The sequence below is a fragment of the Ovis canadensis genome, chromosome 2 (genome assembly GCF_042477335.2).
Source record: "Ovis canadensis isolate MfBH-ARS-UI-01 breed Bighorn chromosome 2, ARS-UI_OviCan_v2, whole genome shotgun sequence".
Classification (NCBI taxonomy): Eukaryota; Metazoa; Chordata; class Mammalia; order Artiodactyla; family Bovidae; genus Ovis; species Ovis canadensis.
Genome location: NC_091246.1, coordinates 28,893,914 through 28,909,384, shown reverse-complemented (window position 1 = coordinate 28,909,384; position 15,471 = coordinate 28,893,914). Strand labels below are relative to the sequence as shown.

The window sequence follows — 15,471 nt, the reverse complement described above, 5'->3', positions numbered from 1 at the left end:
CATTATACCTGATGGTGCTTTTCTGTAGTAAACACTTATCTCTTCTGCAAAGTTTTTATATATGAAGATTGTGAAATTAATCTGTTGGGGTCCATTTATATTATGAAATTAAAATATCACATTCATAGGGCAATGAGAGGTAACCACAGAATCAAACAGACATCCACATCTTACCTATGAGCTCCAGACTTGTTATCTCTGGTGCTGTTAGCGGTGGTATTTGTGTGAGGTCAGCGCTGATACAGGAGATGGTTTTGTAGGACAGAGAGCAACTGCTTGGCAGAGACGGTATGCCTCTAGGGGTAGCTGGGATTGGGAGTCGAGGGGGCATCCTGAACGTGTCTCCTCTGATGGTCTCATCCTCATCCTCATCTTCATCATCTTCCTCATCTTCATCGTCTTCCTCATCTTCATTGTCTTCCTCATTCTCCCTTGCTGGGTTTCTGTGTTGATGGGCCTGCGTCCCCTCCTCTTCAGGCCTCTGCTCTTCCCCTTCTCTGCTCTGTCCCTCATTGGTAGGTCTCCCCCAGTCTCCAGGTCTAAAAGTCTTTTTCTTTTGCTCCCTATTTTCATCTTGTTTGACTTCTTCTTCATCCTCCTCAAACTGAAGTTCCTCTTTTCTCAGTGCTCGATTCATTTCCACCCAAGGAGGTGACTGTTGCTTATGAGGTAAATTGGTAGGTTCTCTTTGTTCTGAAGAATCACCAGAAAATTCAGTTCTATCATTTAATGCTGTACCACTGAGTAGCAAATAGGAGGCTACTGACCACAAGAGAACACAGCAAGGGCAAGTTGTGGTATTAATGAAGGGAAAAATCATAGTGAAAATTAGGTTAGTAAATATTATTCCCTCCAGGAATATGAGTGCAATTTAAACATGAAATGCATCTTGTAGTTTTTGCTTGAAAATTTTAGTAGAAATAAATAAACTTTCTTTGTGTTTCATAAGATGTTATAGGCAATTCTTGTTTGCTTTGTGAGCCTTATTTTACTAAGGTATCATGCTATCTGGTGAATAAAGAGGGAATAATATTACCATATGTTACAAAATGGTAAGCAGTCTTATTGTGATATTATAAAATAATCAGATGTAATACCTTTATAATAGATACTGTTCAGTTAATTGGGGTTAATAATGTAAGAATTTGTACACTGTCAGACATAAAAACATGAAGCAGGTGTATATTTTACTTGTTTATGATAATGAAACCAGCTTTTATTATATTTGTCTGGTTTTCTTTCAACTCCATGTGCCTAAAAGTATCCTCTGAAATTCAGAATTATAGAAAATCCTCTTCTCTTTTCCTCCCACTCTGTACTTAAATCATTTTTACTGCTTGAGATCTGTGGAAGATGTCCTGTACTTAAATGATATTTTCTTAACCTAGACATACGCACAGAGTATTTTTAGTGTTTCATGATGATAATATAGTAGAAAGTTTATCTACATTTGTATTTAACTGTTATTATCTTTGGCAGAGAGCAGGGAAGACTCGATACAGACCAGACCCTCTGAATGAAGAGTTTTTTAGGGAAAAATAAGCTCAGTACATAGATTTTCTTTCATTAAAATTTACTTAATCATTTCCATGATTTTATTTAATACCATACGTAAATCACCCCAAAAAAGAACTCAAAATATAATTATTTGAAATAATTACTTGAAGTTTCAATTCAGTATATATTATAAAGTCTGTGAGTTATTTTTTTCACATCTCTTGACAAACATGCAAAAGGAGAATAGGAAAAAATTAGCAAAAGGAAACTAAAGCTATCATATTGAAACATTTAAAATCTTTCCTGTGTATCCAAGTTTATTTTTCCAAAATAACCACAGTATTTCAAGAATAATAGTTCAAGTCCTTTGAAAAATATCTGAGAATTTCTGGATCTTGCTTTTATAAACCTTGTGTTTCATCTCCCAAGGTGCCAGTTTCATTAAACACTTTTATTTTCTAACACCTTTTTTAAAGTTATATTATCTTAGTAAAACAATTGGTGCTTAGTCACTCCACTGCATCCGACTCTTTGCAGCCCTTTGGACTGTAGCACACCAGGCTCCTCTGTCCATGGGATTTTTCAGGCGAGAGTACTGGAGTGGGTTGCCATTTCCTCCTCCAGGGGAATCTTCCCAACCCAGGGATCAAACCTGCATCTCCAATGTCTCCTGCATTGCAGGCGGATTCTTTACCCAATGAGCCATCAGAGACTCTCAAAGCAGTTGGTATTCTACACAAAATACAGTTCCTAAATGTCCTGAAGTTCTTCTTGGAAGGAGACTTCCGTGGATAGCTACCTTGTGATCATCCTGTGTGTGTGGAAACAGTCTACCTTAATCATAGGCAACAGAAAACATCCCTATTCCCTATCCCTTCCCATCAAATTATCTAACACACATTTATTTCATAAGCTACTGACCAGGCTTTTCTTGAAGGAATCCTGAGCCTCCCTCTTGAGAGTCCTCTATCCTATCAGTCTCATAGGATAAGGGACAGTGAGCTGCCAACAAAACCTCATAGCATAATCTTTCTCTACACAGCAGTACCACAAAAGAAATCCACTGCTCTTGGGCCATGGCCTTTATTTCCCAAGTATTACCTGAGCAGTCATAACTGCACATAGACTGAGAGAATTGGGCTTTATCCTCTCTAGATGATAAAGCCCTTTCTTTATCACCCCCCCTTTCTTCACCTTGAGTTCTCTGTTTGGGTTGATAACTGTAAGTGCATTGAGTTGAATTGAGACAACGCATATAAGGAACTAAACAGAGCTCTTCACACCTACTAAGAATGTGGGAGCTGTTTACTGTGTAAATTCTGTCACTCCATCTATAATGCTGAGAGTCAAATGTGGAATGTGATCTGGGCTAAGTTCAAATTGAGCTAAAACTCTAAAACCACTGTCTTTTATTTATCTCCTCTGATATAATCTCCCAAGTAATTTCCTTGTTTATCATCACTGTGCCAATATTTAAGTACCCTGCTGACTAGTTTATCATAATTTAAAATTTAAGATAAGACTTTTGTGGTGGTCCAGTGGCTAAGACTGCACTCCCAGTGCAAGGGGCCCAGGTTTGATCCCTGGTCAGGGAATTAGATCCCACACACTGCAACTAAGAGTTTGCATGCCATGACTAAAAAAGATCCCTCATTGCAGGAACAAAGACTAAAGAACCCACCTGCTGCACCTAAGACCTGGCACAGCCAAATAAACAAGTACTTTTTTTAAAAAAGAAATATCCTTTAAAAAAATAAAATTTAAGGTAGTAATGAAATAAAAGCAAATGAAAGTTAAAGACTAAGTCACATGTGATATTTTGTTTGGGCTAAATATTTGTACCAGTATCAGAGCAGACAGGGCAGCATTCTCCTTCAGGTATAATTGTTTGGGGGCACATCTGAGGGTGGCACTTGGTCTCATCACAAAGGACTTTTCCATTCAAGCAGAGACAGGTAGTACAGGGCTCCGGAGACCACACAGCTTTGTTATACATGATCATCCCATTTGCCAAACAGTGTCCTTTCTTTCCTAGAAGAGAACAGTAACATTTAAATTCCTTGTCTGATCACTAGCACCTTTGAATGGAAGTGAGCCCAATCTGAAGCCCAGAGTGATAGAGCCACACAAGAATAACATTATATGTTCATTCATACATAGGGTAAAAGTATCTTACACATGTAACCCCTTGAAGTGCTTTTCACATGTACTCTCAAGCCCTCTTACTTCTCTGAGTGAACCTGAGTGGACCTCCTCATGGTAACTTGACTCTAAATTGTACTTTCCATCCTGCATCTGTCAGGATGGCTGAGCTATATAATGGCGACAAATAACCCTCAAATCTCAGTTATTTCTTGTTCATGCTGGATATCCAATGTAGATATTGTTTGTCAAGACAAACGATAGGCTTCGTCTCCAAGCAGGCTACCCTGATGGCCACAGCAGTGGGAATGTGAGATTGCAAATAACACACAAGCTCTAAAAGTATCTAATTACATTGAACCAAGGCAAATTATATGGCTACATCTAACTTCAGAAGAGAAAAAGCAGTATAGTTCCATCACATGCCAGACAGCGGAGAACCAGAGCAGCACTAATGATGAGCCAGCCCACACTGTACCCTTCCCAGTGTGCAGATGGAGAGGTGAAGTTAGGCTATATGCTTGTGGTGCTTCTGGCATTGAAGTCTCAATGATACATTGCAGCTATCTCTGTTTTAAGAATTGTTGTGTTGTTGAAATACAGTTCTAATACCCTTTTAAAGTGCACAGTACGGTGGGTTTTAGTATCTTATTCTCTCTTCATACATGGATAAGTGTGTCAACTAAGCAGGCCATTAGACAGCCAATTTGAATATTAGAGGTGATGTTTTCCTTCGAATCCTAATGTTAGTCCTGATAACTCTTCTCCATTTGATGAGCCACTGTCCCCTCAAGTGAGAGCTCACATCTCTCTCCTTCTCTCCCACACCACTGTGTTAGCCCTATTCATCTCTAGGTTTATATCCAAGGGAACAGGGATTCAGATAGAAACTTGTACACAAATATTCATAGCTGTCCTATTCACAGTAGCCAAACGGTAGAAACAGCACAGTTATCCATCAGTGGATGACAGGATAAACAAAACATGGTGTTTCTCTGCAGTGAAATATTATTCGGCCATAAAAAAGAATGAAGTACATACTACATGAGTGAACCTTGAAAACACTAGGCCAAGTGAGAGCAGTCAGACATAAAAGGCCATGTATTATAGGATTCCTTTCATATTAAATATATAGAATAGACAAATTCATAGAGACAGAAAAATTAGTGATTGCCAGGGACTTGCTGGGGAGGGGTGGGTAGGGGAAAATGGGGAGTACGTGCTTTATATGTGTGCAGTTCTCTTTCAGGGTGAAGAAAATGTTCAGGAACTAGGTAGTGGTGATGGTTGTACAATATTGTGAATATACTAAATGTCACTGAATTGTACACTATATAATGGTTAAATGGTAAGTTTTATGTTATGTGTATTTTATCACAGTTTTTTAAAAGTCTGTTTTCTAGACTACTGAAAAACATTTTAGGACAATTTAGAAATGTTTAGTATACATTGTCTATACTTTATACACATCACCCTACATTGTATATTTTTAAAACAGATTTGAGATCACATTATCCATACTGCTTTTCAATCTTTTTCTTTTCTGTTGTTATAGCTTAGATATCTTCCACATAATTAAAGAAATTGACTTCATCATTCTTTAAGTGTTATGGGTACACTATAATTATCATTTTAGATTCCCTGCCTTGAGGCTCTTTCTTCTCTCCAATCATGTTGTAAATATGACCTAAATTGTCTATTTTCATCATAATTGTATGTTATTTCTCTTAGCTTCATGGAAATAACATCATTAAAAGTATTTGGTTCTCTTGAGACAAATATGAAGTATTGGTCACAGAACATTATGTGGTAATATTTTCTTTTGTCTTCTGAGACTTTTATGTAATGATAACATACGTATAATATAATTACTTTTTCCTTCCAAACTTGGGAAAATGCAGACCATTACATATTAGTGTTTAAAATGCCTAGTTGAAATCTTTGGAAGAATTTCCAATCTTTTCAAACTTTAAAAATTCAGGAAAAACATTCTGTAATTTGATCTATGTAAAATAAATTCAATGGCTTAACTTCATATTTGGTTGAAAATATTTAATAGCCATGAGTTCATAGACTCATCTGAATCATTTATTTCTATATCCTAGATAACCTATCGTGATAAATGACACATGTATTACTATAATAGGATTGAAGTGAAGTGAAGTCACTCAGTCGTGTCCGACTCTTTGCGACCCCATGGACTGTAGTCTACCACACTCCTCCGCCCATGGGATTTTCCAGGCAAGGGTATTGGAGTGGGTTGCCATTTCCTTCTCCAGAGGATTGTCCCGACCCAGGAATTGAACCCAGGTCTCCCACACTGTAGGCAGATGCTTTACCATCTGAGCCACCAGGGAAGTACAACTATTTAAAATACATGGCATAGTAAACAGACTGGAAATAATAAGCCAAATAGTAAGTATGATTTTATAAATATAGTTGTGGAATAAGTAATGTTTTTCTTTTTTCCGATAATTTTATAAGTATATTCTATAAATGATTTTTTAATTACTTCAAAATTTATCTTTATAGATTAAATTAAAAGATAATAACTTTAGTTTTTAAAAATTCTCTTCATGGAGTTTCTCTGTCTCTTCTTCTCTCCTACTATTTTCTTACCTGGTAACACATTATAGCTTGATTCTACTCCAGGAACACTTAAAAAAGATTCAAATTTTTCCTCAATACTGTAATCCAAGTTAATTATGGGAAGTTTTGCTGCAGGTGTAACTGTCTTCATCTGTTGAATTCCAAGCTGTCTAACAGATCTGTGGGTGGGCAAGGAACTTTTTCTCAGTCTTCTATAATACGTCTTCCTTCTTTGCCTCCTAGAAGTTTCTTCATTTTGTCCAAAGTCAGTTTGAAAAATGAGAAGCAGAAGAAAACAATACAAGCTTGAAAACTTCATGCTTTCTTTTTCACCATTTGATTCCTAGGATGAAAATGAAACAGGATTTTGGAGTTAGTGACTAAATTTTTTACCTCTGAAAGTTGGCTTATAATTGCCTATATCCCTCAGCAGCAAGTCTTTGAGAAATAAAACATAGATATATGGGCTCAATGCTATACTATTACTGCCAAGTCAGAATTTAGAATTTTTCTGTCAGAATCAAAGGTTTTTGTTTTTGTTTGGCTGCACTGGATCCTCGCTGCTGCGTGGAGGCTTTCTCTAGTTGCAGTTGCAGTCGTGTAATGAGTCACCCAGGCTTATCATTGTGTTGGCTTCTCTTGTTGCGAAGCACAGGCTCTAGGTGCTCAAGCTTCAGTAGTTCCAACACACGGGCTCAGTAGTTGTGGTGTGCAGGCTCTAGGGAAGTTGTGGCTCGTGGGCTCTAGAGTGCCAGCCCAGCAGTTGTGGGATGCCGGGTTAGTTGCTCCTTGGCATGTGGACTCTGGTCCAGGGATCTAACCCATGTCCCCTGTATTGGCAGGCAAATTCTTACCCACCGTACCACTGTGGAAGTCCAAAGAAATTTTAGTATTTTATCTTTATCTTTATAGACCAGGCATGAGCAAACTTCTGTCTATAAAGAACCAGATAGTAAATATTTTAGGTTTTACAGGCCATGGATTCTTTGTCATAACTACTCCACTCAACTCCTGTAATATGGGAGTAGACAATATGTACGCAAGTGGGTGTGGCTGTGTTCCTATAGAACTCTATTTACAAAAACAGGCCGTAGGTCAGACTTAGCCCCTAGGCAGTAATTTGGCAGCCCCTTTCTGGACCACTGTGTTGTAGGTTTCCAGAGGTTACTTGGGAGATTTCTCTCCACCTGTCTGCCAAGTCATTCTGTGACTAACATCATCCACAACTTATTTTCCCAGCTCTTCTGTTCTATTCTTCTATTCTCTAGTGTTATAATTTTCTTTGTTGGGAAGGAAGCAGCATAATTTCATCATATAAGAATAACAGCAAACTAATACCAGTTATAAAGAGGTAAGAGAGACAAAGTAACTTTTAATCAACTGGTCTTAAGAGCAGCACAGGCATGATAAAGCTGAAAAACATGTTTGAGAAATGCACACTTTTTCAGACCATAACCATGGAGTAGCACAAAACAGAAATCTCTTAGAGGGGGAAAATCCAAATTAATCTCCTGCACGCTGCCTAGAGGGAGTTCCTTCCCAAGCTGAAGCCAAAGGTGAAGACCCAAGCAGAGCCTCACAATCTCCCAGAGCTGAAGAAACAAAACCTGGGGCCCCAGAGAGGCAAGAATTTGCAGAGCAGAGTACAGAGAGGTGAGAGCAGCCCTGAGAAAGCCTTCCAAAGATGCCAATTCTTCAACTGAGTACTGATTAACACATTTGTTTGAGTAGACTACTCAACACTGAAGAAAGAACTACCACGAATGACAAAAAAAAAAATTCTTTGGGCTAGAAAAGACCAGGCAGACTCTGTGTGTCCACCAGTCATAGTGGAGAACCTGTACTGCAAAGGGCATCAGGCAGAATGCTCAGAAGGGCATTGGTACATCAAAGAAAACGGTTTACTCTGGGCTAATGGCTGATCTGATCACATTTAACAGAACTGAACAGCAAGCCTTCTGGAAAGGATCAAACTATATGCAACAACTTAACCATGTCCCAGAGCACCCAGCAAGGATTGGAAAAGTCAGCAAAAATTTACCAGGCACAAAACAGGAATTGTTGACCCATAATGATGAGGAAAATCAATCTATTGAAACACATCCATAGCACAGCTGACATAATTATTAAATAGGTCATTAAAAGATATAGAAACTTTAATTTCAAAGTTGTTAAAACTATAATTTGTATGTTCAGGAGGGTAGAGGAAAGATATTTAAAGAAATCCAAATGAACTTATAAAGATATAAAATACAATGTGAGAGAATAAACTATACTGCAAGAGATGAATAGGACATTAGACACCATAGGAAAAAATTAGTAAAGTGGAAAATATAGTCATAGAAATTACATAAAATGAAACAGACACACACACAAGACCAGTAAAAAACATGAACGGAATATCATCAAATTGTTGGGCAACTTTAAGCAGATCAGTTTACATCCAGTTCCAGCCCCCGAAGGACTGTGTTTGAAGAAATAAAGCCTGGTCTTTTCCCAAATGTGAAGAAAATTATAAAGCCACATATCCAATATCAATAAACCCCCAAAATAAGAAATATGAAGAAAATTATGTCAAATAATCTTCATAATCAAATTGCTTTTATACCAGTAATAAGAATATCTTAAAAGTAACCAGAGGAAAAAAAATAAGAATAGGATAAAAGACTTCTCATTCAAAACAGTACAGGCCAGAAGACAATGGAGCAATAGCTTTTAGGTATTGGGGGAAAAATAAATAGACTTAGAGTTCTTTTTTTTTTTTTTAAGATTTTTTTTTAATGTGGACCATTTTTAAAGTCATCATTGAATTTATTACAATATTGTTTCTCTTTTATGTTTTGATTTTTTAGTCAAGAGGCATGTAGGCTCTTAGCTCCCTGACCACTGAGCCAGCACCCCTTACATTGAAAGGCAAACTCTTAACCACTGGACTGCCAGGGAAGTCCCTACTTAGAGCTGTATACTCAGTGAAAATGTCTTTCAGAAGCACAGGCAAAATAAAGACTTTTTCAGACATAGAAAAGCTGAAGGAATTAGCATTTCACCAGCAGAAATGCACTATAAAAAATGCTAACATATAAGGAAAATTATATTAGATGGAATTATGGAGCTACACAAAGGAATGAAGCCACAGGAGATGACATACAAATGGATAAGTACTCTTTTACTTTTAAATCTCTTTTAAAAATTATTGTTTAATACAGTCATCTGTTTAACAGTTGTGTTAATATAATACCATTTTGGGGATTTCTATCTTAAGGAAAGTAAAATGTATGACAACAGAAGCAGAAAGGAGAAAGTGTAAATATACTGTTGTAATGTACTTATAAGTAAAGTGGAATGTCATTTGAAGGTAAACTGTAATAAGTTAAAGATACATATTATATGCCCTATAGCTTAGAGGGTAAAGCGTCTGCCTGCAATGCAGGAGACCCGGGTTCGACCCCTGAGTCAGGAAGATCCCCTGGAGAAGGAAATGGCAACCCACTCCAGTACTCTTGCCTGGAAAATCCCACGGATGGAGGAGCCTCGTAGGCTACAGTCCATGGGGTCACAGAGTCAGACATGACTGAGCAACCACACGTTTTTTTTTTTAACCACTGAACAAAAAGAGTTATAGCTAATAAGCCAATAAAGATGATAAAGTGGAATAATAAAAATAGTCCAGAACATTACATGTGCTATGTGTTGTGCTCAGTCACTCGGTCGTGTCTGACTTTTTGCAACCCTATGGATCGTAGCCCACCAGACTCCTCTATCCTTGGGATATTCCAGTTAAGAATACTAGAGTGAATTGCCATTCCCTTCTCCAGAGGATCTTCCCAACCCAGAGATCGAACCAGCGTCTCCTGCATTGACAAGCGGATTCTTTACCACTGAGCCACCTGTAAATCATATTGGATGTGGATTCAATTAACTGCTACAATTAAAAGGAAGAGGCTATCCAAGTAGAATTTTCTAAGACCCAACTCTATGCTGCCTATAAGAAACTCATGCTAAATAAAAATACAAATAGGTTAAAATTACAAAGATGGAAAATATACCTTGGTAACACTAATCAAAGAAAAAGTGGACAGAATATTTTAGCAATAAAGTATTTTGCCACCAGGGTTTCCCTGCTGGCTCAGTGGTTAAGAATTCGCCTGCTAATGCAGGAAACACAGGTTTGATCCCTGGGTCAGTAAGATCCCCTGGAGAAGAAAGTGGTAACCCACTCCAGTATTCTTTGCTGGGAAATCCCATGGACAGAGAAGCCTGGAGACAGTCCATGAGATCGCAAAGAGTCAGACATGATTCAGCAACTAAACAATAGCAATATTTTTTTTGACATAATGCTGTTTCACACTTAATAGACTACAGTGTACTCTGAATATAATTTTTATGCACTTGAAAACAAACAAAAGAAATGTGTGACTCCCCTTATTGGTGGTCTAATCAAATCCACAACATCTCTGTAATATGCTTGTATGCTCATTTAATCAGAATTGCATGTTCCTTTATTTATGATCCTACTTTCAGTTTCTGTTTTCATTGTGCTCAGGTGATGCTTCTGTTTCCTTGCAATCTGTATCATTTATAATGGTGCTTTACTCTATAGAACTTAGATTTTGAATGAATCTTTGAAGTCATCTGCTTTTCCATTAATGGGAAATTCTTTATCATCCATGTTCAAACTGCTCTGCCAGGAAAGTCTTCCTTAGACTGAGCTACAATTTGTTGTTGGTCACATCATGGCTCATAAGAGGTTTAAAGATAAAAGCTACGTTTACACAGTTATCTTTCCTCTGAGTTCTTAATCTTTTTTATCAGTGCTTTTAAAGATGTGTTTAAGTTTCTAAAAATAGTACATAGCTTTTAAAAACTCAAAATGATATGTAGGCATAAAAGACAAGTTGCCTTAACCATAATTCATAGTTTATTACAAGGGTAGGCATACTTTTTCTTCAGGGTCCAGAGAGTAAACATTTTCAGCTTTGCAAGACAACAATCTCCGTTGAAATTACTCAGCTCTGTTATTGTACCCCAAAATAGCAATGGACAAGAAGTAAATGGATGGCCACAACTATGTTCTGATGGCACTTTGAAAACCAGGATTTGGCCTGTGGGCCATAGTTTCCCAACCACTAGTTTAAGAGTATCTTTCAAGATGCCTCCTAAATATGTATGAACATATATATTTAAATATAAATGAACTATTCTATATGTGTTTTAATACAACCTGTTTTCTTTCCATTCAGTAATAAACTGTGGTCATATGGACATATATAGCAGTGTTTGTAAATGCTTATGGTCTGTGCACTCTATTTTCATTCCATAAGTTATGTAACAATTTGGTGATGGATGTTTAATTTTTTTTCATTTTTCTTTTATTATAAACACTCCTGTGAGAATTCCTTGGCAACCCAGTGGTTGTTACTCCACCCTTTCACTGCCAGTGGCCCATGTTCAATCCCTGGTTGGTTAATATATTTTTGCATTATTTTACTTTCAGCCTTTCATATTTTCAATATACTTTCTATTAGCATATCATTTTTAGTGTGATATGACAATGGTGATCTTTGATCTTTTAATTGAATATTTTGTCTATTTGTATTTGTTGTAACATTTGATATCTTTGGATTGAAATCTATTTTCCAACTATCTGTTTTCTAGTTGTCCTGCATGTTCTGTGTTTTAAATTTTTTTTCATTCTTGCTTACTTGTTTTTTGCTGCTTTGTTTTTATTATTCCATTAGTAATTATATACTTTTTCCTTTTATATTCTGAGATTACCACATACATCCTTGACTTATCAAGTCTATTATAAATTAGTACCTTTACCTATTCCTGGACAACTTTAACTTTACTTATCTCATTCTGGCACATCTACTACTTTTGTTACATATGTTAGTTCTTTATTCAAAAGATGAAGATGATGATTTTATGCTCACAGTTCATTTAGATCAGGCTCTCTCAATCTTAGCACTATTAACATTTGTTTCAGATAATTCTTTTTTGTAGTGGAGGGGGGAGCTGGCCCTTGTATAGTTAGTAGCATCCCTGGCTTCTACCCAGATACCACTACCACCTTCCTCTCAGTTATAGCAACCAAAAATATCTTCAAATATTACCATATGTGTCTTGGGAGATGGAAAGAATCAGTCTGCCTCCAGTTAAGAACCACTAGTTTAGATCTATGTAAATATTTATCCTTTTTCTTTCTCCTTATTTCTTCCTGCGTCTCCAGTCTTCTATCAGGATTATTTTCTTCCTAATTGAAGAATACTTTTTAGTAATTCCTATAGTGCAGGACAACTGGTGACCAGTTCCTTTGTATGTTTGTTTATATGAAAATATTCATATATTATGTTCATTCTGAAAGAATGTATTTACTATATACAGAATTCTAGGTTAACAAGTGTTTTAGCATTTTGAAGATTTCACTCCAGTGTCGTCTTTTTTCCATATTTTGTATTGAATAGTCATCTGTCAATCTAATTATTTTTCCTTTAAAGGTAACTTTTTTTTGGCTGCTTTTAAGATATTCTCTATTGGGATTCATAGCACTGTTTGAATCTGTGATCTTATATTCATCAACTTTGGAAACTTCCTAGCCCTTGCCTCTTCAAATAATACTCTCCTGCTTCTCCTTCCTTTTTATTTTTAGAACTACAATGACATGTATGATGCCATGTTAGTCACTCAGTCGTGTCCACCTCTTTGCGATCCCATGGACTGTAGCCCACCAGGCTCCTCAGTCCATGGAATTCTCTAGGCAAGAATACTGGAATGGATTGCCATTTCCTTCTCCAACATGTATGATGAAGTGAAGTGAAGTCACTCAGTCATGTCTAGCTCTTTACGACCCCATGGACTGTAGCCCACCAGGCTTCTCCATCCATGGAATTTTCCAGGCAAGAGTACTGGAGTGGGTTGCCATTTCCTTCTCCAGGGGATCTTCCTGACCCAGGGATCAACTTGGGTCTCTCACATTGCAGGTAGATGCTTTACTGTCTGAGCCACCAGGGAAGCCCACGTGTATGATAGTCTTCTCATTGTCTTTAATGTTACTTTCTCTCATATTTTTCTTCCTCTGTCACCCTGTGATTGATCCTGGTTATTCCACTAACCTCTTTTCCATTTACTATCTGTTCAGCTGTGGTTTATCCACTATTGAATCCATCCATTGACTTCCTTGTTTCTGTTTTTGTGGTTTCTTAGCTTTTTGGGTTTTTAATGGGTTTTTATTCTTTCTGATTCTCTACTGAAATTTTTAATCTTTCATGTTTTCCACATGGTACTCACATTTATTTAAGTCTGAGTCTGACAGCTCCATGTTGGGACCTTTTATATGTCTATTTCTATTGTCTATTATTTCTTTTTAGGTTTTTAGCCATTCTCTTCTGTTTCTTTTTATGCCAGATGGTATTTGACTGCCAGCCATTACATATGAAAAATTATGAAAATACTTTGAAGCCTATGATGATGTATTATTTATCCTAAAAGAATTTACATTCAAACATGAAATTAAGTGTACTATCAATCATAAATTACATGATTTGAAACTGAGTTTCACTATATCTAGTTAATGATTATATTTTAGATCCCAAACCAAAGCCTGGTGATTTCATCAGCCTCACTCTTCCCTACCACCTCTGCTATTTCCTGCTCCTTTCCTTGAGTTTTGTTTCTGTCATGACTTGAGCGGCTGCTTTAAAGCTATGCTAAGCTTCTCAGTCACCTCTTTTGGTTCCACAGATGCCTCCAGAAGAAAAGCTGTTTGGATTTTAGTTTTGTCCTAAATATTGGCCCTGTTGTTTTTCCTACTTTTTAAAAAAATAATTCTCAGCAGTCCCAATTGCCTAGACCACAATTATGAGAGTCAGAAGTCCCCTCAGATTAGTTTTATTTTGCTGAAAATATATCCTCTTTCTTTGAGCGAATGTTTTGGGTTGTAAATTTTAATTATTTTATGTCAGAAAATATCATTTTGTTTAGTTGGAAGTAGAATTATGATTTTAAAATCATTTTCCTTCAATGCTTTACATGTATTGTTCCATTTGTTTTTTATATCTGCTCTTATCGATGAAAAGTTTAACTTGAATCTGATTCTCATCTCTTTGTAATAAATCCTTTTTCCTCTCTCTGGAGAGGTTCTTTTCAGATCTTAAACTTACTTTTAATATTCAGCGGTTTTAACATTATGTACAGGGTTTTTTATTTGTTTGTTTTTTTCTTCTTTATGTATCCTTCTTGGGATCTTTTACTCCCAAATAGAAGATATCTTTCTTTTCCACATACATTCTTTTAACTCAGTTCTTTCCTGTACCTATTCAAGGCTGTGTTTTTCCTCTTTAAATTCATTCATATCTTTGTATTTGAAGGATTCCTCACGGTTTCTGTCTCACCACAAGTTTCCCTTCTTATTTCCTACATAGCTATATATCCATGTGTGTATTTATTTGTAATATATCTTCTCTTATTTCTAGGTATTTGGTGAGAGGAAAGGAGTGATATCTGCTTAGCTTGCCCTCTTGAATCTCGGTAGTTCTTTTTAGAACTTCATCCACCAGAATTATCCTCGTCTAGTCAGGTTGTACTTGGGTCACATGCTGACTTGTCACCACTTTATGTTAGCTCAACAAATGGCAGCCTCTAAGGTATTTTCATGTTAACGAACCTCAGCATGCAATCTTTTTTTCAGTATATATGTACATTAATTACTGCATTTCAAACCCTTTACTGTAGGTTATTGAGATGAAACTATATTAGAACAATGTTTTGTAATCTACATTAGTTTTTTAAAAAACTAACTTGCAAAATGTGAGGGAGGAGCAAATTCCCTAGCTGATTGGCAGCTGAAATTGTAAAAGTCAATTCAGAGAGCAAGCTAATATGTTGGGAAGGAATGATAACACCAGTAGGGGAAAGCAATATGAAAAGTTGGCACGTGAGACAGGGTAGAAATAGAATTTGCTAAGTAGCAAGGGAGATGAACTGTGATAGTGTAAATTCTGTGTTCTACATAAAATCTGTACATGGAGATTTTCTTGCTTTGACAGTTGACAGTTGGGTATGTAACTCTCCATTCTGTGGTAGATGAGAGTTATGAGGAGTCAGGCCCTGGACCTAAGGGCTATGGAGGTAAACTTAATGAGTATCTCAGGCATCATGTTGTCCCTGAGCCTGTTAACTTAACAAGAGTATTGCCCAAGCTCACCCTTCTCTCCATTATCCCTACCTATCTCTCTTTGCCTCCCC

The 15,471-nt window shown here is 36.8% G+C and overlaps 2 protein-coding genes across 4 annotated transcripts in view; one reads left to right on the top strand and one right to left on the bottom strand.

Annotated features, from left to right (window-relative positions):
• The window catches only part of CENPP (centromere protein P), a 236,343-nt gene that overhangs the window by 183,529 nt on the left and 37,343 nt on the right, over positions 1-15,471 (top strand). The window lies entirely within an intron of this gene.
• Positions 1-15,471, bottom strand: part of ECM2 (extracellular matrix protein 2) — a 40,691-nt gene that overhangs the window by 24,123 nt on the left and 1,097 nt on the right. The window contains exons 2-4 of one of the 3 annotated variants that reach the window (XM_069575676.1): positions 6,259-6,571; positions 3,340-3,528; positions 175-759 (exon numbers count right to left, since the gene is read on the bottom strand). In XM_069575676.1, the coding sequence (XP_069431777.1) occupies positions 175-759; positions 3,340-3,528; positions 6,259-6,547 (1,063 nt within the window). In that variant the 5' untranslated portion in view covers positions 6,548-6,571. Of the gene's footprint in view, positions 1-174; positions 763-3,339; positions 3,529-6,258; positions 6,572-15,471 lie in introns of all 3 variants that reach the window. The other 2 variants (XM_069575677.1, XM_069575674.1) reach the window with 2 other exon arrangements.